Here is a 25,315-nt window from a genome sequence, read left to right as displayed (position 1 = left end):
TCTTGGTTCCTCCCTGGATGTTAATTTTAAAACTCTTTTTTTCTTAACTTAATACATTTCCTTAATATCATAAACATTTTCCATGTTATTAATTGTTTTTTAGCATTTTAAACTGTTGCTTAGTATTCCATCTGCTGATTTAAATCAATTCCTCATTTTAGGACAATTTACATTGTGTGTAGTTTTTCATAGTTAAAATAAGCACTGCTTTGAACGTGCCTGTAGCTGACTCACTTTACTCATTTTTTTTTTTTTTTTTTTTTTTTTTGTGGTACGCGGGCCTCTCACTGTTGTGGCCTCTCCCGTTGCGGAGCACAGGCTCCAGACGCGCAGGCTCAGTGGCCATGGCTCACGGGCCCAGCCGCTCCGCGGCATGTGGGATCTTCCCGGACCGGGACACGAACCCGTGTCCCCTGCATTGGCAGGCGGACTCTCAACCACTGCGCCACCAGGGAAGCCCTACTCATTCTTAATTATTGCTTGGTGAAAGATATATATGTTAAAAAGGAATCCATAAATGTTATTTAAATTATTCAAAAAGTACATACAAATATAATATGTATTATAAGTATACTCAAGCTGTACTGACTGATGCTATGTGAGAAGTGAAAGTTTCCTTCCCATTTCATTTCTCTGAAGTACCCACCTTTCACGATTTTGTTTTTTGTTCAAATGGATACTATCATAATTCTAAATAATATTTGATGCCTGCATTACCTAACTTTTAACATTAAAGAATATTGATTATTGAATAATTCTTGAGGGAATTTGTGCTAAGGATAAGTGGGAAAAGATTAACGCAAGGAAAATTAAATACCAAGCAGTAGGGGGACAGCCAAATCAATTACTCAGCCATTAAAAATCTTATTTTTTAAGAACATTGAATGGCTCAGAGAAATGTGTACGATATTTTTGAAAAATATAAATAAGTGAATCCTGCAGAGCATAAAATTATATATTCAATATAAGGACTTACCTGGTAGTCCAGCGGGTAAGACTCCAAACTCCCAGTGCAGGGGGCTCGGGTTCGATCCCTGGTCGGGGAACTAGATCCCTCACACATGCTGCAACTAAGAAGTCAGCATGCCGCAACTAAAGCTCCTGCATGCCACAACTAAGACCTGGCGCAGCCATAATAGATAAATAAATATTTTTAAAAATACGCTTATTAAAAATATACATATATTCAGTATAACAGTTTTTATGTGTATATATGTTTTTGTACACACACACATACACTTACATACATACATATATATGAAGAACTGAAAAGTTATTTACGGAATGTTAATCTTATGGTAATAGAGTTGTGGTTGTTTTTTTTTTTTTACTTGGAGTATGGTTGATTTACAATGTTTTGTTAGTTTCAGGTGTACAGCAAAGTGAATCAGTTATGCACATGCATATATCCACTCATTTTTAGATTCTTTTCCCATATAGGCCATTACAGAGTATTGAGTGGAGTTCCCTGGGCTATACAGTAGGTCCTTTTTAGTTATCTATTTTATATGTAGTAGTGTGTATATGTCAATCCCAATCTCCCAATTTGTCCCTCCCCCCCGACTTGTGGTTGGTTTTTAAATTTTTTTATACATTGACCAAATTCTCTAAAATGACTTTTAAAAATGGAATAATATCATTAAAATAAAGTAATATAAAGATAGTGTATTGATTTTTGTTTGACTGTTTTACCGAAAAAGGCCATAATAGAACATGTAAGTGCCATATAGACCAGTTAGCTGTTCAGAATTAGAAAAAGCCATTTTAGAGCCACATACTTCCCTCCAAGCCTTACTCCTTCACTCATAAATACTGGTCACAAGGAGTGCCGTTCCTATGAAAATGACTGAACAAAAATCTCACCAAGATAGTAAAGAAAGCAGAAAATTTATCCTCAGAAGCATTTTCACATTTTAAAGAGAGAGGCAGTATTTTAATGCATTTATTTACTTGGTTTAACTTAAACTTAAAAATAAATTATTTGACTATGTGATCCCTAAATTATTTTGAAATTCCATGTAAAGAAATCCCATAGTAACATGCTATCCCAAGTTCTTTATTCATAATAACACCATTAACTTTATAATGATGAAATATATTTGTAAGAATCTTAAGGTCCCTTACATATTTTTAGTTATCTTTTTTTGTAATATAATTTAAATACATGAAAATGCACCAATTTTAAGGGTACAGTTTGATGAGTTTTACCCAGCATGTACAATCATGTAGCCAGCACTGCACTTCCATCACCCCAAAAAGTTCCCTGTACTGCTTCGTAGTCAGTCCCCTTTTTTTCCTACCCCCGGCCCTGGAAACCACTAATCTGTTTCTATCCCTATAGTCAGCCTTTTGTAAAGTTTCAGTTAAATGGAACCATTCAGTATATACTAGTCTTTTGTTCTAGCTTTTTTCACTAAAAACATAATGCTTTTGAGATTCATCCATGTTGTTACATATAGTTTTTGCCTTTGAAATTCTGAGTAGTATTCCATTTTATACTACAATTTGTTTTTCCAATGATCAGTGTGATGGGCATATGTATTTTTCCATTTGGGGGCTGTTATAAACAAAGTTACTATGAATATTCATATATAAGTCTTTGTGTGAATATATGCTTTTGTTTTTCTTAGGTAAATATCTAGAAGTTGAATGGAAAAAATTATGTTTAACTTTATGAGAAACTGCCGAACTGGATACCAAGTTCAGTTCCATTTTTCATGCCCACCAACTACGTATGAGAGTTGCAGTTTTGCCCTACAATAAATAACATTTGGTACTGTTAGTCTTTCAGTTTTTCTGGTGGGAATGTAGTGCTATCTCATCATGGGTTTGATTTTTATTTTACTTTCCTAATGACTAATGATGTTGAGCTTCTTTTCGTGTACTTATTTGCCATTCATATGTCTTCTTTTGTGAAGTGTCTGTTCAAATTACTTGCCCATTTTTTGTTAATCAGGCTTTTGTCTTACTATTAATGTTACTGAAAGTGGAAGTGTGGCTGCTCCCTGCTCTGAAACCAATAAAGAGGCATGGTGGAAAGGAAAGTTTGTTTTATTTTGGGGGCCAGCAGAAGGGGGGTGGGGGGTGGACTCCTGCCCATAAGCCAACTCCCACCCACTGACAGTCAGTGGGCAAGAGCTTTTATAGGTGAAAAGAGGGGACTACATGCAGAAACAGCATAGTCAGCTCTGACAGTCACCTTGAAATTGGACATGTGGTGGTCTGATCAGCGTCACCTTGTTTGTTTTAAGTACAGTTAATCTTCAGTTCCAGGGTCAGTTTGTTCCCATTTCTTTGAGGCCAGCTCTCAGAATTGTGGCAGCTTATGTCGTGGCTGCAATCTGGTCGTCAAGTAGTTAACTTCTTCCACCTGGTGGGGGTTTTTAGTATCTATAAGACAGCTCACAGGTTATGGCTCGGAATACTATCTGTAGCCCTTAAAGAGGAGCTAAAGGTCCTTGACTATGCTTAATGACTAAACTATTATTATTTAGTTTGTTGGACTGTTTTCCTTTGTTTCTGCATTTTCGCACTTCTCTGATTAACCTTATTCTTTGGCTGAAGTTTTTCCACACACAAAAGGCTGGCTGAGGACATGGGGGCAAGGACCATAAGGTCCTGCTCCGTTTCATTAAGTTGTAAGCATTTGGTGTATTTTTTGGACACGTCCTTTATCAGAAATTTTATATATTTTTTCTCTCAATCTGTGGCATGCCCTTTCCTTGTTTTTCTTTTCAAGAGAAGTTTCTAATTTTAATGAAATCTAATTCATCAGTTTTTCCTTTTATGGATCATCCTTTTGGTACATATCTAAGAACTCCTTTGTAACCAAGGTTACAAAGATTTTCTCCTATGTTTTTCTTTCCAGAAGTTTTATAGTGTTGTTCTTGCTTTCAGATCTAAGACCTGCACCGTGCCTGCCTCTTGTCTGTGCTAATTTGAGATCCTTTCTCACTCTTCCCATTTGGTTCTTTACTTCCTTTTCTGTCTGTTTCTGGCTTTGCACACCTTCTGATCAGAATATATCCTGTTGCCTTTTCTGGGGACTCTGAGTTCCAGTCCTGTCCTATTTCTTCCTGGAGGTCAAAATACATTGGAAATCCCCTTTGATTTTGTTACGATAAGAAAAAGTCAATTTTTATTTTTCAATTTTTTAAAATGAATTATTTGTTTTCTAATGCTGGTCCTGCCTTTTAAAAAATTTTTATTATTTTAAAAAGTTTTTGGCTGCATTGGGTCTTCGTTGCTGCACACGGGCTTTCTCTAGTTGTGGTGTGCGGGCTTCTCATTGCAGTGGCTTCTCTTGTTGTGGAGCACAGGCTCTAGGCACGCGGGCTCAGTAGTTGTGACACACGGGCTCCAGAGCGCAGGCTCAGCAGTTGTGGTGCAGGGGCTTAGTTGCTCTGCGGCACGTAGGATCTTCCTGGACCAGGGATTGAACCTGTGTCCCCTGCATTGGCAGGCAGATTCTTAACCACTGCACCACCAGGGAAGTCCCAAAAAGTCAGTTTTTAAAAGTCAGCTATTGGATTCTCTTTGGTTTTCTATATAAATGATTTTAGTTAGAAATAATAATTATATATTTCATTTCACTTATTCTACTTATATTTGTTTGTCTTACTGCATTGGTCAGGTATCTGGTAATAACGTTGGTAAGTAGAAGCAACTCAGGCATTCTTGTCTTGTTCCCAATCTTAATAGGAATGCGTTTCAAGTTTTGTTTTTTCCATTAAAAATGACATCTGCAATAGGTTTTTAGGAGAAAGCCTTTAAAAAGCTAAAAAAATTCCCTATTTCAAGTTTGCTAAGAGTTGATTCCATCTGGAGAAGAAAAAAACTTAACTTTATTAAATGCTTTTTCTTTATCATTGATCACCCAATCTCTCATTCTTTGCCATTAATGTGGTAAATTACAGTGAAAGATTTTTTTAAACACTGAAACTTCCTTTCACTTTTATGATTAATTCAACTTAGTTACAATGTACTATTTTTTAATACGTTGCTAGATTTGAATTCTTTGTGTTTTTCAATGTCATAAGTCAAGTTGGCCAATATTTTTTACCTGTTTTTTGTTTTCAAAATTAAACTTAATGGCTTGGCTTTTTTCTTTGTTCTATAAGAAGTTTTATGAACAAGGATTTTCTGTTCCTTGAGAATTAAATAGAACTTGCTTGTCAAAAAAAAAAAAGTCAGCTATTGTTCAGTAATAATAACAACAGTAATAGTATTCGTGGCTTCTATTTATTGAAGAATTATTATGTGCCAAATATTGCACTGAATGCTTTGTGTTCAGAAATTTGTTTAAATGTTAACTGATCTAAGATAAGCACTGTTTCTAAATATGTTACTTGCTTAAGATTACATGGCTATTGAGTTGGGCCAATATTGGATCTCAGATCTGACTCTAAAGCCTGGATTCATGAACTTTTAAAAAAGATTTATTTATTTTATTTTTGGCTGCATCAGGTCTTAGTTGCGGCATGCGGGCTCTTTGTTGTGGTGTGCAGGCTTCTCTGTAGTTGTGGCGTGCAGGTTTTCTCTCTAGTTGTGGCGCGCAGGCTCCAGGGTGCGTGGGCTCTGTAGTTGTGGTGCGTGGGCTTAGTTGCCCTGCATCATGTGAGATCTTAGTTCCTTGACCAGGGATTGAACCCGCGTCCCCTGTGTTGCAAGGCAGATTCTTTACCACTGGACCACCAGGGAAGTCCCATGAACTTTTATGATATATTGAATATAGCTGAATTTTTAAAATTATGGTAGGATACATAAAACTTATCATTTTGACCATTTAAGTATACAGTTCAGTAGTGTTAACTATATTCCCATTGTTGTGCAACTAATCTCCAGAACTCTTCTCATCTTGTAAAACTGAAACTCTATACCCATTAAACATAAAATCCTCATTCCCCCACTGCCTCCAGTCCCCAGCAACCGCCATTCTGCTTTCTGTCTCTATGAATTTGACTATTCTAGGTGTTCATATAAGTGGAATTGTACATCATTTGTCTTTTTGTGACTGGCTTATTTCATTTTGTATAATGTCCTCAAGATTCATCCATGTTGTAGCACGTGTCAGAATATCCTTTTCTAAGGCTGTATAATATTCCATTGTGTGTGTGTGTATATTTATGTATACATGCATACATACATACATGCATATGTATACACACACACACCCTATTTTGTTTATTCATCCATCAAAGGGTATTTAAGTTGCATCCACCTTTGGCTATTATGAATAATGCTGTTATGAACATGAGTGTACAGATACCTGTTTAAGTTTCTGCTTTCACTTCTCTTGGGTATATATCCAGAAGTGGAATTGCTGGAGCATATGGTAGTTCTATTTTTAAATTTTTTTGAGGAATAGCCATACTGTTTTCCAAAGGGGCTACACCATTTTACATTCCCACCAACAGTGCATGGAGTTGCAGTTTCTCCACATCCTCACCAACATTTATTTTGGGTTATTTTTTCATTCTTTTTTAAAATAATAGCCATCCTAATGGGTGTGAAGTTTTAATAGACTTGATTTTTAAATTCTTCCAGACTTTCTTGGGAAGAATGAATAATTAGTAAGTATTATGTATGCATCATACACTTAACCAATTGAATTATTGGTATGAATGTTCAAAATTATGAGACAGTCATGGATTTCCCTGGTGGTGCCCTGGTTAAGAATCTGCCTGCCAATGCTAATGCAGGGGACACAGGTTCGATCCCTGGTCCTGGAAGATCCCACATGCCGCAGAGCAACTAAGCCTGTGTGCTGCTGGTATTGAAGGCCGTGTGCTCTAGGGTCCATGCTCGGCAACAAAAAAAGCCACTGCAATGAGAAGCCTGCGCACCGCAACAAAGAGTAGCCCCCACTCACCACAACTAGAGAAAGCTCACACACAGCAACGAAGACCCAACGCAGCCAAAAATAAATTTAAAAAAATAAAATTAAAAACAAAAAAGAGACACTCATAATAGCCACAAAGTTGAAACAAATCAAATGTCCATTAAGTGATAAATGGATAAAATATAGTACATTCAATGAAATATTTTTTGGCAATAAATAGCATGTGCTGATACATGCTACAACATTGAAAACGTTATGCTAAGTGAGAGAAACCAGACATAAAGACCATGTATATATGGTTTTATGTATAAAGTGTCCAGAATAGATAAATGTATAGAGACAGAGAGTAAATCAGTGGTTGCCAGGCTCTGAGAGGTGGGTATAGGGGAATTCAGAATGGCTGATGAGGAATATGGATTTTAAGTGCAGAAAGATATGTAAAAAAATTTTAGGCAATGGACTGTCTTGTTTTCATCTCCTATTTGGAGTGTGTACAATTAAACTTTGCAAACATTTTGAAATTATAGGGAAGAGAAGTGTTTAGAACATGATTAGGAAGAAAACAGAATTTAGAAAAAAGTGTAATATATAGTTAGTTTTTTCCAGTGGCAGATTTTCCGTAACTTTTTAAGTTTTAGGAACACAACGTATAGTATGATCTAGTTGCTTTTAAAAATTAAAACTTTAAATATGATTCAATGTACAGCTTATTTGGAAAATAATTACAAAATTTCAAATTGAATTTATTAATTCTAGAAGCATTTAGAAATGAATGCTTAATTTGGTAGTGTTTGAAAATTCATGTCCCCTCACCCCCTTAACTTGCGTTGTGCAAATGCTTCAGTGTGCTAGAAGTTACTCATCATTTGGTTGAGGAAGAAAAATCTAATTCAGTTGCTAACTTAAATATAATCATTAAAATAATTTCATATAAATTTAGTCACATTGTTTGCCTTGCTGTGATTAGCAGATCGGGTTACAGTGCTTAGATTAGGTGATTTTGCCACAGAACATCAGATATGGAGAAATTCCATTAGGATTTATTTAAGTTTTGAAAATATGTCATTGATAGATCATTGACAGAAACCTATACTATTTTTAAAAATTAATTTATTTGTTTTTATTTTTGGCTGTGTTGTGTCTTCGTTGCTGTGCATGGGCTTTCTCTAGTTGAGGCAAGCGGGAGCTACTCCTCGTTGTGGTGGGTGGGCTTCTCATTGTCGTGGCTCCTCTTGTTGCAGAGTATGAGCTCTAGAGCGCAGGCTCAGCAGCTGCTGTGCGCGGGCCCGCCCAGCTGCTCTGCTGCATGTGGGATTCTCCCAGGCCAGGGATCGAACCCGTGTCCCCTGCATTGGCAGGTGGATTCTTAACCACTGCGCCACCAGGGAAGCGCTATACTGTCATACAAACAAATGTTATAGTTTCAAGGTACAGAGTCAGGAAGAGATGCCTTTCTGCTTCTTGCCAACCCTAAAACTTTGGATTTGTTTTGCCTTAAATCTTTGAGCAAAGAAGACAATTACTTATTTTTCATATTTACTAGGATAAATGGACAAGGCCTGTACTTTTCTGTTTTTAAGACCTGTCTGAATATCCAGTACATTTCTATCAACTTTATCTTGTAAGGATAGTAAGAAGCCACCATAATCAAAGAAGACTTAAAAAATCGCAACCCACCCAGTCATACTCCACCAGACATGCGTTTTTCTTTTGGATATTAGGTATTGCTTGTTCAAAAGTAAAAAGAAATTTGCTTTCCGGGAAGGAAAGTTCTGTCTGAGAGCTAAATGCCATAGAGTTCCTATCTCTTGATAGGAAATTGACTCTTTTATGAATTAACTTCACTGTTTTCAGCTCTTTTACTACTTTTACATGCACATTTGTAACGTTGAAGGTCTGATAACTAAACCTTTGAACACCTTGTTCAGAAGATAACATTACTTTTAATTGTTTAGTTTGTGAAAAGTGCCTTTGACTACTTAAGGTGCAGCATTTTCTGGTCTCTTGCTCATAGTTGTGTTCCTGGAAACCACTTTTTTGGTTCCCTGGGGGCAGCATCAAATAATCCAATAGTAGTTGTATCAACAGAGATGTGCTTGTATATTATTATCATTATTATCAAGTACACTGAGGATTGGACATTTTGCTCCAAAGTACTGACTTTGTTGTCTGGAATAGTAAGGGATTTGGCAAAGTTCAAAAAGAAACCAAAGATTTTACACTGAAAAAAGGAAAAATTCTAGGGACTTCCGTGGTGATCCAGTGGCTAAGACTCCGTGCTTCCAGTGCAGGGAGCCAGGGTTCAGTCCCTGGTCAGGGAACTAGAACCCACATGCCGCAACTAAAGATCCCGCCTGCCACAACTAAAGATTCTGCATGCGGCAACTGAAAGATCCCGCATGCTGCAACGAAGATCCCACGTGCCGCAACTAAGATCTGACACAGCCAAATAAATAAATAAATATTTAAAAAAAAGAAAAATGGGAAAATTCTAGTTCTTCATTAATTTGGTAAAAAGAATTTTATCTCATTAAATGGTGTTTTCAGTTTATTTACACATTTAATCATTTAAAAGTATGGTATTTATTAAGAAAGATTCCATTATATTTTCATTGTGTAATGATTACAAACAATCCTTTGAATTCTAACAGGCTGTCATGTACATTTTGGCCAAATAGAATAGATAAATCCCAGTCTTTATCAACTATAGACCTTAATTAACTGTCTCAACAGTAGACATGACGTTTCTTTCACTTTCTCGTCCAACATTTTGGTGACCATATAGCAAAAGAACGAAATGTTTCTTGTGTGGTTACTAGTTAGATTCTTAAACATATGAGTTTGTAGTAGCTTTGTTAAGAAATCTTTCAAATTTGATCACTGCTTTTCTGTTGAATATGAGCCCAAGTGATTACATTTTCGTTGAATTCCTTTCCCTTAAGGGGGCAACACTTTGGGAAATTTATACAGTTAAACTAATATTCTTGGAATCCTATGCGTAGAGGAAGGGATTTACATTATCTTATTGAGAGAATGTAATGGGAGTAATTTATTTTCCTAAAAAACCACAAAAATGACAAAATCCTGGTTTTCTGATCCTAGTGGGACGCTCTGCCTTTTAGCCTGCTCCAAAGAATTTTAGAAATTGGCTAAGTTAGGGATTTTTATTTGTACAGATTTCTTATGTATTGTATACTAAAATTGTAAACAATGACTGGAACCTTAGCTTTTGAGAATTCTGAGGGAATTAGCTATTTTAAGTAGTTATTTCCTGGCTAAAAAACAATTCATACCTTTGTGAAAGTTTTTTTTTAAGTATTATTTTAACCATATACAAATGAAAATAAAATTTATTTCATACTTACTTTTCTCCTTAAACATAGTAGACTAAACATAACTGCTTGATGATTTACTTGATAATTTACTTGATGATGTGGTATTATTTTGCTTTAATATATAATAAATACAGTGATGCTGTTAGAGTTTTTTTAGTTCCTCTAACAGTTATTGAATATTCACTGTAAGACAGGTATTGTTCTAGGCATGAGATCTGTGTAGTTTTGTACTAGTATTCCCATACCTTGAAGTCTTGGCCCAATTTTATGGTTTCTCCTTCTTGCCAGTATCTGGCATAATGTTAAGAGCATAAATTCTGGTACCAGACTGTTAAAATTTGAATCCTAGTCCTACTGCTTAGTAGTTGTATGACTATAAGCTATACAACACCCCTTTGCCTCAGTTTTTATGTCTGTAAGCTAGGGCCAGTGATATAACCTGTTTCATAGGGTTATTGCAAGAATTTAAAGGCATGTGAAATGTTTGAACGGTGCTTGGCACAAAGTTAGTGCTATAGAAAGTTATTAGTCATTATCACTACTATGAACATTACTATTACTATGACTTCTCAATGCTGTTTGCCCTGTTTCCTGATTTTAAATTTCTTTAATCTTAGCAAACAGATAACTAAGCTTGCTAGAACTAAGTGTAAAATAATAAATTGTATGAAAGCTGAGATTTCCTTTCAAGAAAACAAAATGTGGTGTATGCCTTGGCATTACATTTTGGCTGCCAAGAACCTTTCTTTCTTAGACATAACCTTTAATAGGTCATACTTATAAATGACTACTGAGGAAACAAAAACAAGAAATAAAATTTTTCTTAATAAATGGGACTTGTTTTTCAGGGAAAAAGATCTTGAAGAAGCTTTGGAAGCAGGAGGTTGTGATCTTGAAACTTTGAGAAATATAATTCAAGGGAGACCACTGCCTGCTGATCTGAGGGCTAAAGTTTGGAAGGTAACTAGAAACTGAAACAAATAAAATGTAATGACTTAAGAATAATATTTTAGAATTTTTATTTTCAGTTGTCTTATTTGCAGAAGCACATGCCACACTTAGAAAATTTATCAAACAGAGCAGCTTGCTAAAAATGTGTGTTTCTGTAGTGTTTGGTATATTTAATAATTCAGGTTTTGAAAGGCAGTGCTTTCTTTTGTAGCCATTAGAAATGATGTTTATGAAGATTGTTCAGTGAAATGGGAAAATGCAACCAATGAGTAAAATAGGATATATAATTACAGATGTGGAATGATCTCAGCTATGTTTAAAAAAAAAAAAGGTAGGGAGAAGAAACAGGTCTCTGGGTGTTAGAATTACAGGAGATTTTCCTTTGCTTTATTTTCTGCTTCAGCTGTTCTCTAGTACATGTGTATTATCATTTTTAAATTTTAAATTAAGATTTTTTTATGATGAAAAAAGAAGTAGTTCCCTTTGTTAAAACGTGTAAGCAAAGGATAAGATAAAAAACCATCTGTTATTTACCACTTATAGGTAAAACACATAATAATGCCTTGGTGACACATCTTATTTTTTCCACTCTGCACATATATATGTAACAGAAATGGAATTACAACTGTATATAGCATTCTGAATGTTTTGTTATAGAAATTTAAAACACATACAAAAGTAGAGAGACTTGTTAGTGAACCCCCATTTACCCATCATTTAACTTTAACTGTTACCAACATTTGGCCAGTCTTGTTTGATTAGTATTCTATCCTTTCCTCCCCACCCCACCCACTGGATTATTTTAAAGCAGATCCTTGGTAGCACACTCAAATATTTTAGAATGAGTGTCTAAAAGATAAAGACTTTTAAAATAACCATAACACTATTAAATTGAAAAGAATAGTAATTCCTTAATGTGTCCTCACATGGCTGAAGGGACAAGGGAGCTAACTGGGGTTTCTTTTATAAGGGGGCTAGGGCTTCCCTGGTGGCGCAGTGGTTGAGAGTCTGCCTGCCGATGCAGGGGACACGGGTTCGTGCCCCAGTCTGGGAAGATCTCACATGCCGCAGAGCAGCTGGGCCTGCGCGTCCGGAGCCTGTGCTCCACAACAGTGAGAGGCCCACGTACCGCAAAAAAAAAAAAAAAAAAGGTTATAAGGGGGCTAATCCCATTCATAAGTGCTCCACCCTCATGTCCTAATCACCTCTCAGAGGCTCTGCCTGTAATTACCAAAACATCGGGGATTAGGTTTCAACAAAATGAATTTGGGTGAGGGGACACAAACATTCAGTCTATAGCATTAATGATGTTTGCTTGAAATAAATTTACATATATAATTATGTAAATATTTTGTGTAATTCATTTTATTCACTGGATTAACATGAAGTAGTAAAATTTGATATAGATACATTACTTTGTAATCTTTGAAGTGTGCATTATTCCTAAATTCAGGCCTCCATTATTATAGCATATTTTCCGAGAATGAGAAATAACATATGAAGCTATTTGCTTTTTTAAATCTTTCTTCCAGATTGCTCTAAATGTTGCAGGAAAAGGAGATAGTTTGGCATCCTGGGATGGTATTTTAGACCTGCCAGAACAGAACACTATTCACAAAGATTGTCTGGAGTTTATTGGTAAGTTTAATAATTGTTTTCAAACAGTGAAAAAATTTTCAAATAATAATTTTTGGATGGAGGAGTTGCTCTTTAGTAGAATTAACTTGTTATAATTTGGGATATGTTGAATTTGTAAAGGGCTAATAAATAGCTTTAGAACTTCTCTTTTGAAATTCTTATGAAATAATGTCTAATATTTTAAGAGAGTCTGATTTTTAGTGTTTCTTTTGCATTATGTTTGATTAAACATTAACATAGTTATGTTTAATTCTTCAAGTACCTTTACAGTTTTGTGGCAGTTTTAAAATTGGTTTTTGGATAATTGAAGATCTGTATGATTGTATACAGTCCTCAGATTTAAGGGGGCTGTGTTCCAAAAGTTTATCTGTAAGTTGTAAGTCACGATCTGCTATAGAAAAAGTATTGTAAATCATGGGTGAATAGGTTTCCAATCACCCCACAAGGTCTTTTGAAGATTAAATTAATTTGGTTTATATTTTTCTTTTTTAATTCATCTATAGTCCATTGGTCTTTTTGTTTCTCTCTCTGTCACATTTTAGTTAAATTATTGGCTAAATAGGCTTTTATGTGCTAACCTCAACAGAAACATTATTGCTGATGTGGGCAAAGGAAAGGGAATCCATCCCCTTGACAAAGCTGTAGTGGCAGCTGCCCATTTTGGGGCAGATGATAATCCGTTATTTGGAAAACACTTTTTTGCTTTCCAGGAATGCAGGTTATGCCTACCTTTCCTGCTTCAGATTATCTATTCTTGTATATATCTATATGTTATATAGATATATATAAGATATATATATATCTATAACATATATATAGGTCAAGTGTTATTAAGTTAGTAAATACTGAATAGCTAGTGAATATGAATAAGTATAAGGAAAAATGTGCTTTTATGTAGTTCTATTTTGCCCTTGACATACTCTAAATATAGTAAGATAGTATTGTATGTTTGTAACCCAGTATTTTGTCCAATAACTGAGCATCTAACAGGCCCTTGGTAACTTTATTTTGACACTTATTTTCTAGACCAGCTTTCAGTGCCTGAAGAGAAGGCAGCAGAATTACTTCTGAATATTGAATCTGTAATTACCTTTTATTGTAAATCACGTAACATTAAATATAGCACATCCCTTAGCTGGATACATCTACTCAAACCGTTGGTGCATCTTCAACTGCCACGCAGCGATTTATACAACTGCTTTTATGCTGTCATGAATAAGTACATTCCCAGGTAAAATATGATTTAGTTATTACACTTTTAAAAATGAATAAAGGTCTAGTTTGTTTTGAACTAAAGTTGTTAGATTTATTTTGATGGTAAAGTAAAAGGTTCAAATAATTTTTAAGGTTGTTTGAATCATAATTGTTATTTGACTTTATTTTTGTGGTTATAAACATTTTTTAAAGGATTCTTTAGTTAAGAATTTATGCAATGGAATATTACTTAGCCATAAAAAGGAACGAAATTGGGTCATTTGTAGAGACGTGGATGGACCTAGAGTTTGTCATACAGAGTGAAGTAAGTCAGAAAGAGAAAAACAAATATCGTATATTAATGCATATATGTGGAATCTAGAAAAATGGTACAGATGAACCTATTTGCAGGGCAGGAATAGAGATGCAGATGTAGAGAACCGGGGGGTAAGGGGGAGTGGGATGAATTGGGAGATTTAGATTGACATATATACACTAACGTGTAAAATAGGTAGCTAGTGGGAACCTGCTATATAGCACAGGGAGCTCAGCTCAGTGCTTTTAGATTGACATATATACATTAACGTGTAAAATAGATAGCTAGTGGGAACCTGCTGTATAGCACAGGGAGCTCAGCTCAGTGCTTTTAGATTGACATATATACATTAACTTATAAAATAGATAGCTAGTGGGAACCTGCTGTATAGCACAGGGAGCTCAGCTCAGTGCTTTTAGATTGACATATATACATTAACTTGTAAAATAGATAGCTAGTGGGAACCTGCTGTATAGCACAGGGAGCTCAGCTCAGTGCTCTGTGATGACCTAGGTGGGTGGGATGGGGGTGGGGTGGGAGGGAGGTCCAAGAGGGAGGGGGTATATGTATACATATAGCTGATTCACTTCGTCATACAGCAGAAGCTAACACAGCATTGTAAAGCAATTATACTCCAATTTAAAAAAAAGTAATTTATGCTTCTAGGGTTTATATATGCAGTATAACTCTTCATAGTTTTTTGATTTCTTTACTTATAAAACAGTAACATTATAGTGTCTAAGTAAAAAGTAAAATTTTTGGAGTGCTGCTACTTTAAATGAGGTGCTGGGGTTACAACTTGGAATATAGTCCTAGAAATACAGGCGTTGAACAAGTAATTAGAACTGCGCTGAGTGTCAGGAAGGTGAAATATAGAGTGCTATGGGAATGTATAATGGGGTGACGTAACTTTCCCTGGAGGTCAGGGAGGTCGCCTCTGGGAACGTGACACTTAAGTTGAGTCTAGACAGATGTGTAGGTCATTGTGGGAGGCAGGGGAAAGGAGGTGGGTAGTAGCAGGTGTGGCACTTACGAGGCCAGAAAGAATTCTTGTAGTTCTCAGTGCTCTGGATCAGGTAGTCAGAATTTTAGAGCCAAAAGGAACTTCTGACATAATCTAGACCAGTGGTTTGGCTGCACAGTGAACCTTTGATGCACATTGGAATCATTGGGGGGAGTTCTTAAAAATTCTGATGCCTGTTTACATACCTGACTAATTAAATCACATCTCTGAGGAGGACATCGGTGCACTGATGTTTGTTTAGGTTTAGAGCTTCTCGGTTGATTGCAGTGTGCAACTATTCTGGAGCTTGATAATTAAATGACTACCATTTTTTTCTGCTTTTCTGCACGATAACACACTATGTTAGGTGTAGGTCCTTTGTGTATTTTCTCATTTAAACAGTGACCACTGTAAGGTATGTATCTGATTTACAGCTGCAGAAACTGAGGCAAAGAAAGGCACTAAATGACTTATTAAGGATTACACTTCTGCTGTATGACTGTGTCAGGATTTGAACCTAAGTTTGATTGGACACCTGTGCTTTAAATAATAAGGTTCTCCACCCTCGTTGCTTATTAGAATCAACTGAAGAACTTTTTTTTCTTTTTCTTTTATAGCTTAAAGTATCATTCACATATTACAAAATTCATTCTTTTAGTATGTACAATTCAGTGGTTTTTAGTATGCTCACAGAGTTGTGCAACCATAGCCACAATCATTTTTAGAATGTTTGTCACCCCCAAAAGAAACCCCAATACTCATTAGCAGTCAACTCTCCGTTTTCCCCTAACACTCTCAGCCCTAGGCAACCACTTATCTTTCTCTATGGATTTGCCTATTCTGGAGATTTTATATAAATGGAATCATATAATATGTGGTCTTTTGTGACTACCTTCTTTCACTTAGTATAGTGTTTTAAGGATTCATCCACATTATGGCATATATCATTACTTACTTTTTTTTTTTTTTTTTTTTTTTTCCGGTACGTGGGCCTCTCAGTCTTGTGGCCTCTCCCGTTGCAGAGCACAGGCTCTGGACGTGCAGGGTCAGCAGCCATGGCTCACGGGCCCAGCCGCTTGGTGGCATGTGAGATCCTCCTGGACCGGGGCACGAACCCGTGTCCCCTGCATTGGCAGGCGGACTCTCAACCACTGCGCCACCAGGGAAGCCCTACTTACTTCTTTTTATTGCCAAGTAATATCTCATTGTATGCACAATATAAATAAAATACCACATTTTATTTACTCATGCAACAGTTGCTGGACATTTGGATTGTTTTCACTTTTTAGCTATTATGAATAATGCATTTGTGAACATTTGTGTACAAGTTTTTATGTGGACATGTATTTCATTTCTTTTGGGTATATACCTAGGAGTGGAAATGTTGAATCATATGGTAAATCTGTGTTTAACCTTTTGAGGAATTGCCAGATTTTTCTACAATAACTGCAACATTTTATATTCCCACCAGCAGTGAATGAAGATCCCAGTTTCTATGCATCCTTGTCAACATTTTTTTTAAAAATTATAGCCAGACTGAGTGTGAAGTGGTATCTCATTATGGTTTTGATTTGCATTTCCCTGACAGCTAATGATTTTCTGCATTTTTTCATGTGCTAAGTGACAATTTGTATATCTTCTTTGGAGAAAATAAATGTCTGTTCAGCCAAAGAACTTTTAAAACATACTGGTTCTTGAAGTTTCAAATATAAATAGACTATGTAGAGCCATGTAGGGTTTTTTTGTTTTTGTTTTAACTCCCAGGTGATTCTAGTGTACTCCAGAGTGGAGAACCTCTGTGCTACCTGGAAGCGATAGTGCTTCATGTTAGGAAAACAGACCCAGAGATGCCAGAATACAGGGCTAAGGTCATGGTAAAGCTGAGACTGGAATTCATATTTGGGAGTCATTCTGTTATACTAAGTCTCTCAACTGCTTATATTTTACCACCTCTCAGTGTAACAGAGCTAGTAATAGCAAGGGACATGGTATTCCAGCTTTTTCTCTACAGAATGTTGGCGGTGATAGTTACTAATAGAGGGATTGGGGTTTACATTGAACTGTGTAACATACCGTCTTGTCAGGTTCCTCCAGTTACTGTTTCCATGAGTTCCACATGTAACACAGTACTCCAGCCAGGGTCAGTGTTAATACCCCTGCATAGGGCCCAGCCCCACAAAATGTTGCTAGAACAACTCCACTATAATATATCTTCTTATTACAGATTCAGATATAACATGGGTAGAATTCTGTCAAGCACAGTGCTTTGCAGTGGAGAGTAACTTTGTAATACACAGCTATTAAATGAATAGATGCTGTTGCAATGGCTGACTCTCTGAGATGTTCCACTTTTTCTGATGCAAACTAGGCAATTGTCCTCACAGTGTATGTCCCTACTCTGCTTACAACCTGTGTTTATGTGTTTTGTTTTAGCAGTCTGTTGCCTTGCATATGTAGAGTGGGGAAAGTATTCAGACTAAGGAGGAGGTAATCTTGCCAATATGAATCCACTTCTGTCTTTGGGCATCTGAATTACCAATTTAGGGCTATTTCTACAAAACTTCCCTGTTTTCTGCAGTATTAGAAAATGGTAGATAGAGGGTCATACCAAATCCTGGCATTGACCTTAGAGCTTAGTTTTGTAGAAATTATTTTTCATTATTCCCATTGGAATAGCATTTTGAAACATTCTTTATCAATGCTTTTATGTTAAAACTGACATTCATTTCATTAACTTTTTTGCATGAAGCCTTTTACCTTGTTTCAGTGGTTTTTTTTTCTTTGGCCATGCCCTGCAGCATGCAGGATCCTAGTTCCCCGACCAGGGATCAAACCCCCACCCCCTGCAGTGGAAGCATGGAGTTCCAACCACTAGACTGCCAGTGAAGTCCTTCAGTTTTTTTATAGTTTGCTTTTTTTAGACTGTATATCTACCAAAATACCACTTGTTGAAATATTAAGTTACATATGTGGAAGGGTAGTATGCATAATGGTTTAATGCCCAGTTTCTGTGTACAAGTCTTAGCTCCATCACTTATTAGCTACATGACCTTGGGTGGACTGCTTGACCGCAGCTAAGCCTCATTTTTCTCATCTGTAAAGTGAAGATGATAATAGTATCTTTCATAGTTGCCTGTAAAGATAAAATGAGGTAACTTTGTAAAGTGTCTATTGTCGTGTCTGGCACATGGTATTTCCTCAATAAATACTGACTTTTATTATGATGGCCTGTGCTTTGAGCTGTTTAAATTTTTTTAAATTTTTAATGATTTATGAGACATAGGGGAACAAGGTAAGAAGTAGTACAGTTACTCAATAAGGTCAGTGTTTGGCACCTCCCAGGATTCACTCTGAGCACCTGATACCCAGGCCACTTCAACAGCTTCTAAGGCTCTGGGTCCGCTATTTTGGAATGTTCATCTGTGGCCATTTCAGATTTGTACCTTTGCTGAAGGATTTCTAATTGAGTACATTAACTGTGGAGCTAACCTGAAGCCTTTCTAGGAGTTTCTTCTTATTTGGCAGGGAAGAAGGGAACTGGACTTCCTCAGGACTCTCCAGATATCCTTTTGGGATCCAAAACTTATCAAAATAACCTAAGTGGTCCCACTGTTTTAATTGGTCCTTGTAGTTCTTTCTCCTGAGTGCTGCCTGGGTTCACCTGGAAAGATTCTGCCTAGAGTTGGCTGTAGACCTGATGTTTCTACAGACTTTCTTTCAGGTCAGGTATATTAGGTGTTAGCAAGAGAGGTCTGCCTGGTTGTATCAGGCAGGCTTGCTGTTGTCAGTGCTGTGGTGTTCAGATGTTCTGGGGTAGGGAGGGGAGGTGGGTATTGCAGGAGGATTGGTTACTGACATGATCATTTCTGACCTATTAATGAAAGAAACTTTGCTTCTTTTGTTTTTTAGGGATTGTTCCCTGAAGGGGAGACCATTTCATCTTTTCCGATTACTCATCCAGTACCATGAGCCAGAGCTTTGTTCTTTTCTTGATACAAAGAAAATTACTCCAGACTCCTATGCACTCAACTGGGTAATAAAGTGAAAGTAGGAGCACTTAATGAAAAATAGCTTTCTATAAAACTATAGTTAGGTGTTTTTTTTCCCCCAAGGAAGAGAAAGAAAAGCACTAAATTATAGACTCTTACTATTTAAACCAAAGGAGTAAAATTATTGGCATTTCAAAAATGATTTGTTTTGCTCTTCACTTACATTAGTTTAAATTATTTAATATGAAGTTTAGCCTTTTGTTGTTTTACAAATATATGTATATATGTGTGATATATTTACTTATGTATAATATATATGTAATATATATAAATATATATGTATCAGTTCACTTTAAAACTGTGATTAAATTGTTGATAGTATGTATAAGAATTGATATCCAATGACAAGGAAAATAACAAGATTATCAAGTGATTAATATAAAAGAATATAAAGTACATCTCAGGGACTTTCCTTGTGGCGCAGTGGTTAAGAATCCGCCTGCCAATGCAGGGGACATGGTTTCGAGCCCTGGGCTGCGAAGATCCCACATGCCACGGAGCAACTAAGCCCGTATGCCACAACTACTGAGCCTGCGCCCTACAGCCCGCGAGGCACAACTACTGATCCCACACACCACAACTACTGAAACCCACGTGCCCTAGAGCCCGTGCTCTGCAACAAAAGAAACCACCTCAATGAGAAGGCCGCGCACTGCAACAAAGAGTAGCCCCTGCTCGCTGCAACTAGGAAAAGTCCGTGCACAGCAATGAAGACCCAACACAGCCAAAAAAAAAATTAATAAATTTAAAAAAATTTAATAAAAGTACATCTCAGTACTCTGTCATTCTATATTTGTCTTTTTATTTTTTTAAATTTTATTTATTTTTGGCTGCGTTGGGTCTTCATTGCTGCGCGTGGGCTTTCTCTAGTTGCGGTGAGCGGGGGCTACTCTTCGTTGTGGTGCGCGGGCTTCTCATTGTGCTGGCTTCTCTTATTGTAGAGCACTGGCTCTAGGCGCGTGGGCTTCAGTAGTTGCGGTGCGTAGGCTCAGTAGTTGTGGCACACGGGCTTAGTTGCTCCGCAGCATGTGGGATCTTCCCGGACCATGGCTCAAACCCGTGTCCCCTGCATTGGCAGGTGGATTCTTAACCACTGCGCCACCAGGGAATCCCTATATTTGTATTTTGAAATGGGAAGTTTTATTATTCTAGGTCAGTGGTTCTTAAACCTTTTGGTCTCAGGACCTCTTACACTCAACATTTATTGAGCCACAATTTATGTGGATTATGTTGGTTAGAAATTAAGAAATTTTAACCATTTATTAATTCATTTAGAAGTAGTGATAAATCCAATACATGTTAACATAAATAGCCTATTTTTAAATGAAAATTAACTATTTTCCAAAAAGAAAATCAGAATAGTGACATTTTTTAATATTTTTGAAAATCTCAATATTTGGTTAGAGCACAGGCAGGTACATTCTCATATCTACTTCTCTATTTAATCTGTGATGATACCATATTTCATATAGCCTTTGGAAAATTCTGTTGTTCATTTGTGAGAAAATGAATATGAAAAAGGCAAAATCTAAGTAGTATTATGAAAATAGCTTTGACATCACAAATACTCTGTAAATACTCTTGGGGACTTCCAAGGCTCCTCAGACCATACTCTGAGAACTGCTCTTCTAGGGTAACTTGAAGATCTTTCTAAAACAGTGATTGGGTTCTAGAAGAATATACGTATATTCAAAATTTTTAATGTATTCCTTGATCATGTCTTACCTAGCTTTTCTTCAGGAAGGATTCCATTTCTGCCACTTATTAACCGTGTGATTTAATACACTTAGCCTCTGAGCTTCAATTTCTTCATCTGTAAAATGGAACTAATAAATAGTACCTATCTCAGAAGGTGATGAGATGAGTAATGAGGAAATGGTGACTAGAGAGTCACAACTGGTTTCAGCTCTGGCATACTAAATCTCATACTGCAGCAGCCTATTCTTTCATTCCCTCTCGGCTGCAGTCTTCTCACTTTGAGTAAAAATAATAAAATTGTAGTTTCTCTGAGATTCATATGTTGCTATTAAATCTACTTATTTGTGTTGAAGTAAGAAACTGTCTTTTAAGCATTCTGATACGTTAATAGAGATCTCTCTTGTCACGTCATGCCTGGGAAATGCCATTTCTGTGACCAGAACTCTGAAGTAGTACTCAGTGCTGCTAGCAGATTTTAACTGAGCACTGAAACTACCAGGTTCACTTTGTCAATGCCCCAAGTAGTTCATTCTTGCTACTAGTATCATGTCTATGGAATGGAGTCTTTTTTTTTTTTTTTTCAATCATGAGATGAAACAAAACGAATTCGTAAAATTTGAGAACTCATAACTGAATGATGCAGTGGTAGCTTTAGTTTAGCTAACTGAATTTAATGATGACCATATCTTGCTATTCTGTTTGTATTTGCATCTTCTGTATTTGTAATAGTAATTTTTAAACAGTTATAGAAAACATTAGAAGCATTATGTACTTTAAAAGCTTTGTGGTCAACTGTAATAGCAGTTACATCAGCTGTGGAGTGTCCAGCTTTTTCTAGCCCAAACATCACCATTTACTACCTCTGTGATGTTAGGAAGGTTATTTAATAGATGTCTGTTTTCTTACCTATAATATGGGAGGAAAATGTCTATTTTGAAGGACTGTTGTGAGAATATTTAGAATAAGAGATATTTAATAAAAGATAAGTGGCAGTAATTTAGTACCTGGCACAAAATATTCACTAAATGTACGTGTTCTCATTAGCTCCCTTTAGCCATTAAGAATGTTTGAAATTTAACTTCTAGATGGAATTGTTTCTGTATCTAATAAAAATGGAATAATCTAAAAATATCACTGAATTTATGCAATTTAAAACACAGTTGGGCTCTAGAGGAACTTACACATTAACAATTCTTTTATTTGAAGTAGAAAACCATAGAGCTCCTGAAATGTTTTGAGGGACATGAATGTTGTCTCATCTGTTTCAAATGATGTACAAAGTAAGATTGGGGAACAATTTGTCTTTAAATTGTCCTTACAATTTCATTTGGTGCTCTTAACTCAAATTACCATGCTTGATCCTTACAATTACCTTGCAAGTTAAGTACTATAATAGTTACCCTTACAGAGCTCGTGGGTAATTATGCTAGTTATTATGCTGTGGCAGATATGTGCTAGTTACTGTATATATCCTAGTTTAGTTGTCTTTCTCTTTACCACAACAGTGGTAGAGGATGGGTAGTAGTATTCCTTTTTTTTTTTTTTAAAAAAAACAAAAACAAAAAACAGAAGTAGAAATGGAAGCTCTGGAGGTTAAGTGACCTACCCTAAGTCATACAGCTAGTAAGTGGCTTCATTGTACCTTTACCTACAGTAAAGTTAAGGTACAAGTTAAATATCAGGTACAGACAGTTTGATATAATGTTACACATTTGCCTGAATACTTTTAAAAGAACAAGTCGTTGCCAGTGGTTTATATCTCTCATTTCATTTCCTGATTACAGCTTGGAAGTCTTTTTTCCTGTTACTGTTCCATTGAAGTCACTCAGGCAATATGGGATGGATATCTACAACAAGCAGATCCATTTTTTATTTATTTCTTAATGTTAATAATCCTTGTTAATGCAAAGTAAGTATCAAGTTGGCTAGTTGGCTAGATTTATTCCTCTCTGTTCTCAGGGTGCTCTGTTAATATTTAACTCAAATTCATTTGATTCTGTTTTTACAGAGAAGTCATTTTAGCACAGGAGTCTAACAGCAAAGAAGAAGTTATCAGTAAGTATTATTTAATGTGGAGAAAACATTTCAAGTCAGTTTTCTGAAACTCAGTTTCCTCATCTATAAATTTAGAAGATTACTCTAGAAGAGCTCTGAGGTTCCATTCAACTCTTACACACTCTCCAGGTACAGACCTTAAAGACTGTTGCCCCTGATTTCCCACCCTTATTCATTCCTTCTATGTATTTTTCACTCTTTCAGTTCTTTTCCATATACTCTTTCTTTGGTTTCATTGTTCAGATAAACTGCCCTCCTCTCACTCTCCCCTTCCTTCTTCCTTAATTTGCCTTTGAATACTCAGCTCTTACAAGCATATCCATTGTTGAAGTCTTGGTTCTTCTTTTGGGTTCTCCCCCACTCTAGCTCCCACACAGATTTAGTTACTTGCTCTCTATAGTGCCTGGCACTTTGTACTGTCTGTGTTACAGTGTTTATCTCACTATGTTATAATGATTTATCATCACATTTCTCAAACCAGACAAAGTTCCTTAAGTCAGGAACCATTTCTTGGTCTTTTTTTTCTTTCTTTTTTTTTTTGCGGTACGCGGGCCTCTCACTGTTGTGGCCTCTACCGTTGCGGAGCACAGGCTCCGGACGCGCAGGCTCCACGGCATGTGGGATCTTCTCGGACCGGGGCACGAACCCATGTCCACTACATTGGCAGGCGGACTCTCAACCACTGCGCCACCAGGGGAGCCCTCTTGGTCATTTTTTATTTCCAGGGGCCCTGACATTTATTATGTGTTCACTGAATAAATCACACTATTCCAATCGAGGCTAATGAATTTGATTTGATTGCCAGATACCGTCATTCACTAAGAGCAGAACTGTATTAACAGTTTCAGTTCCTTTGGGGAAAATCCACTTCTCAAGCAGTTTTCAATGCATCACTGTTGAGATTCCATTTATATAGTTCAAATGTTGAAGATAAACCAACTTTGATATGTAAATAATGTTCATTACTGTATTTTTCACAAACAAAAAACCTTTTTAATATTATAATATATTTGTAATCGTATTTCAGAGTGCTTGGAAAAAACTCCATCCAGTTTGAATCTAGAAGATACAGAAGACCTTTTCTCTCTGGCTCAGTATTATTGCAGTAAAACACCAGCTTCATTTAGGAAGGTATCAGACAAGAAATCACCTACTTCAGTATTTCACATTTTGTGCATTGTTGTATGTTTATGTTGTATCCACTTCAGTTAAAATACTCTAGGTTGTCCTTCTTTTCTTTTTATGTGTTACAGTTTTGTGTGATTTTTTTCACTGTAAATACTCTCCCTAATGGAGGAACAGACATTAAAAAAATACTATACAAATATGCTAGGAACCATTTCACCTCTACTCTGATTATTATTTCTGATCATGAGGCTATTGACTATAAGGTATTTCTTAAATTAATGCTTCCTTGACTCTAAAAAAATGTAAATATTACAAAAATCTGATGGAGGATATATAATTATGCCTTCTTTATCTGGAGTTTAGCTTTGCACAGCTTTAATGTTGCTGAGCTGTCTTTTAAACAAAAAAGGGTCACTTAGCTCCATAGAGACCTAGAGCCTTTCTCAGATCAGACAGGTGCTTTCAAGAGAAAGGACACCAGATTAGAAGCCCAAGTGCTGTGAGCTCCTAGAAAGTAAAACTCTAAGAAGCAAAAGCTAGTAACGGGGAGGCACAGGAGTACCATTTATAAACAATTTGTGACCTCAGGTGCTCATGAGAGCATTATTGTCTTTTTTTTTTTTTTTTAAGGCATTCTACCATCATAATTGCTAGTTGGAAGTTATCATGTCACTGAAACATTAAGATGAGATTAAATTGTGTTCAATATAGTGTGTTCAGGAGGCAGATAAGGGAAACCTTGCAAGAACATTTCCTTCAAAACTAATTAATTACAAAAGAGATTTATTTCTAGGGACTAGTTTCAGCTATTTTAATAATTGCCTTATGTAGATCACCTCATTTCCCAACAGTGTTGACTAAGTTAGATGGTGGGGTAGTGGTTATGCTACTGGATGAAAAAGAAGTCTCATCCTTTTCTTTCCAGTCTTTTAAGAGAATAGCTTTTATTCTTCAGACATAAATAATCTGCACTAGCAGTTGCTAATTAGAGCAGGTTTTAGCAGTATGTTACACAATTTATGCCATGTTTTTGTTTCTATTTTATTAAAATATAAAAAGTTGTGAGTAACCATTTAAAAATTTACTATTTAAATATAGGTGATATTA

General features: G+C 36.2%; 1 protein-coding gene across 2 annotated transcripts in view; it reads left to right on the top strand.

Moving 5' to 3' along the window:
* Positions 1 to 25,315, top strand: part of TBC1D23 (TBC1 domain family member 23) — a gene marked incomplete at its 5' end in the record, with an annotated part of 62,669 nt that overhangs the window by 15,064 nt on the left and 22,290 nt on the right. For both annotated transcript variants that reach the window (XM_079704687.1, XM_079704686.1), the window contains 7 exons: positions 11,025 to 11,136; positions 12,660 to 12,765; positions 13,792 to 13,996; positions 19,188 to 19,311; positions 22,810 to 22,934; positions 23,034 to 23,080; positions 24,108 to 24,211. In XM_079704687.1, the coding sequence (XP_079560813.1) occupies positions 11,025 to 11,136; positions 12,660 to 12,765; positions 13,792 to 13,996; positions 19,188 to 19,311; positions 22,810 to 22,934; positions 23,034 to 23,080; positions 24,108 to 24,211 (823 nt within the window). The remainder of the gene's footprint in view (positions 1 to 11,024; positions 11,137 to 12,659; positions 12,766 to 13,791; positions 13,997 to 19,187; positions 19,312 to 22,809; positions 22,935 to 23,033; positions 23,081 to 24,107; positions 24,212 to 25,315) is intronic.

Source organism: Hyperoodon ampullatus (genome assembly GCF_949752795.1).
Source record: "Hyperoodon ampullatus genome assembly, chromosome: 5".
In the NCBI taxonomy this organism is placed as follows: domain Eukaryota; kingdom Metazoa; phylum Chordata; class Mammalia; order Artiodactyla; family Ziphiidae; genus Hyperoodon; species Hyperoodon ampullatus.
This window is presented reverse-complemented; position numbering and strand designations above follow the sequence as displayed.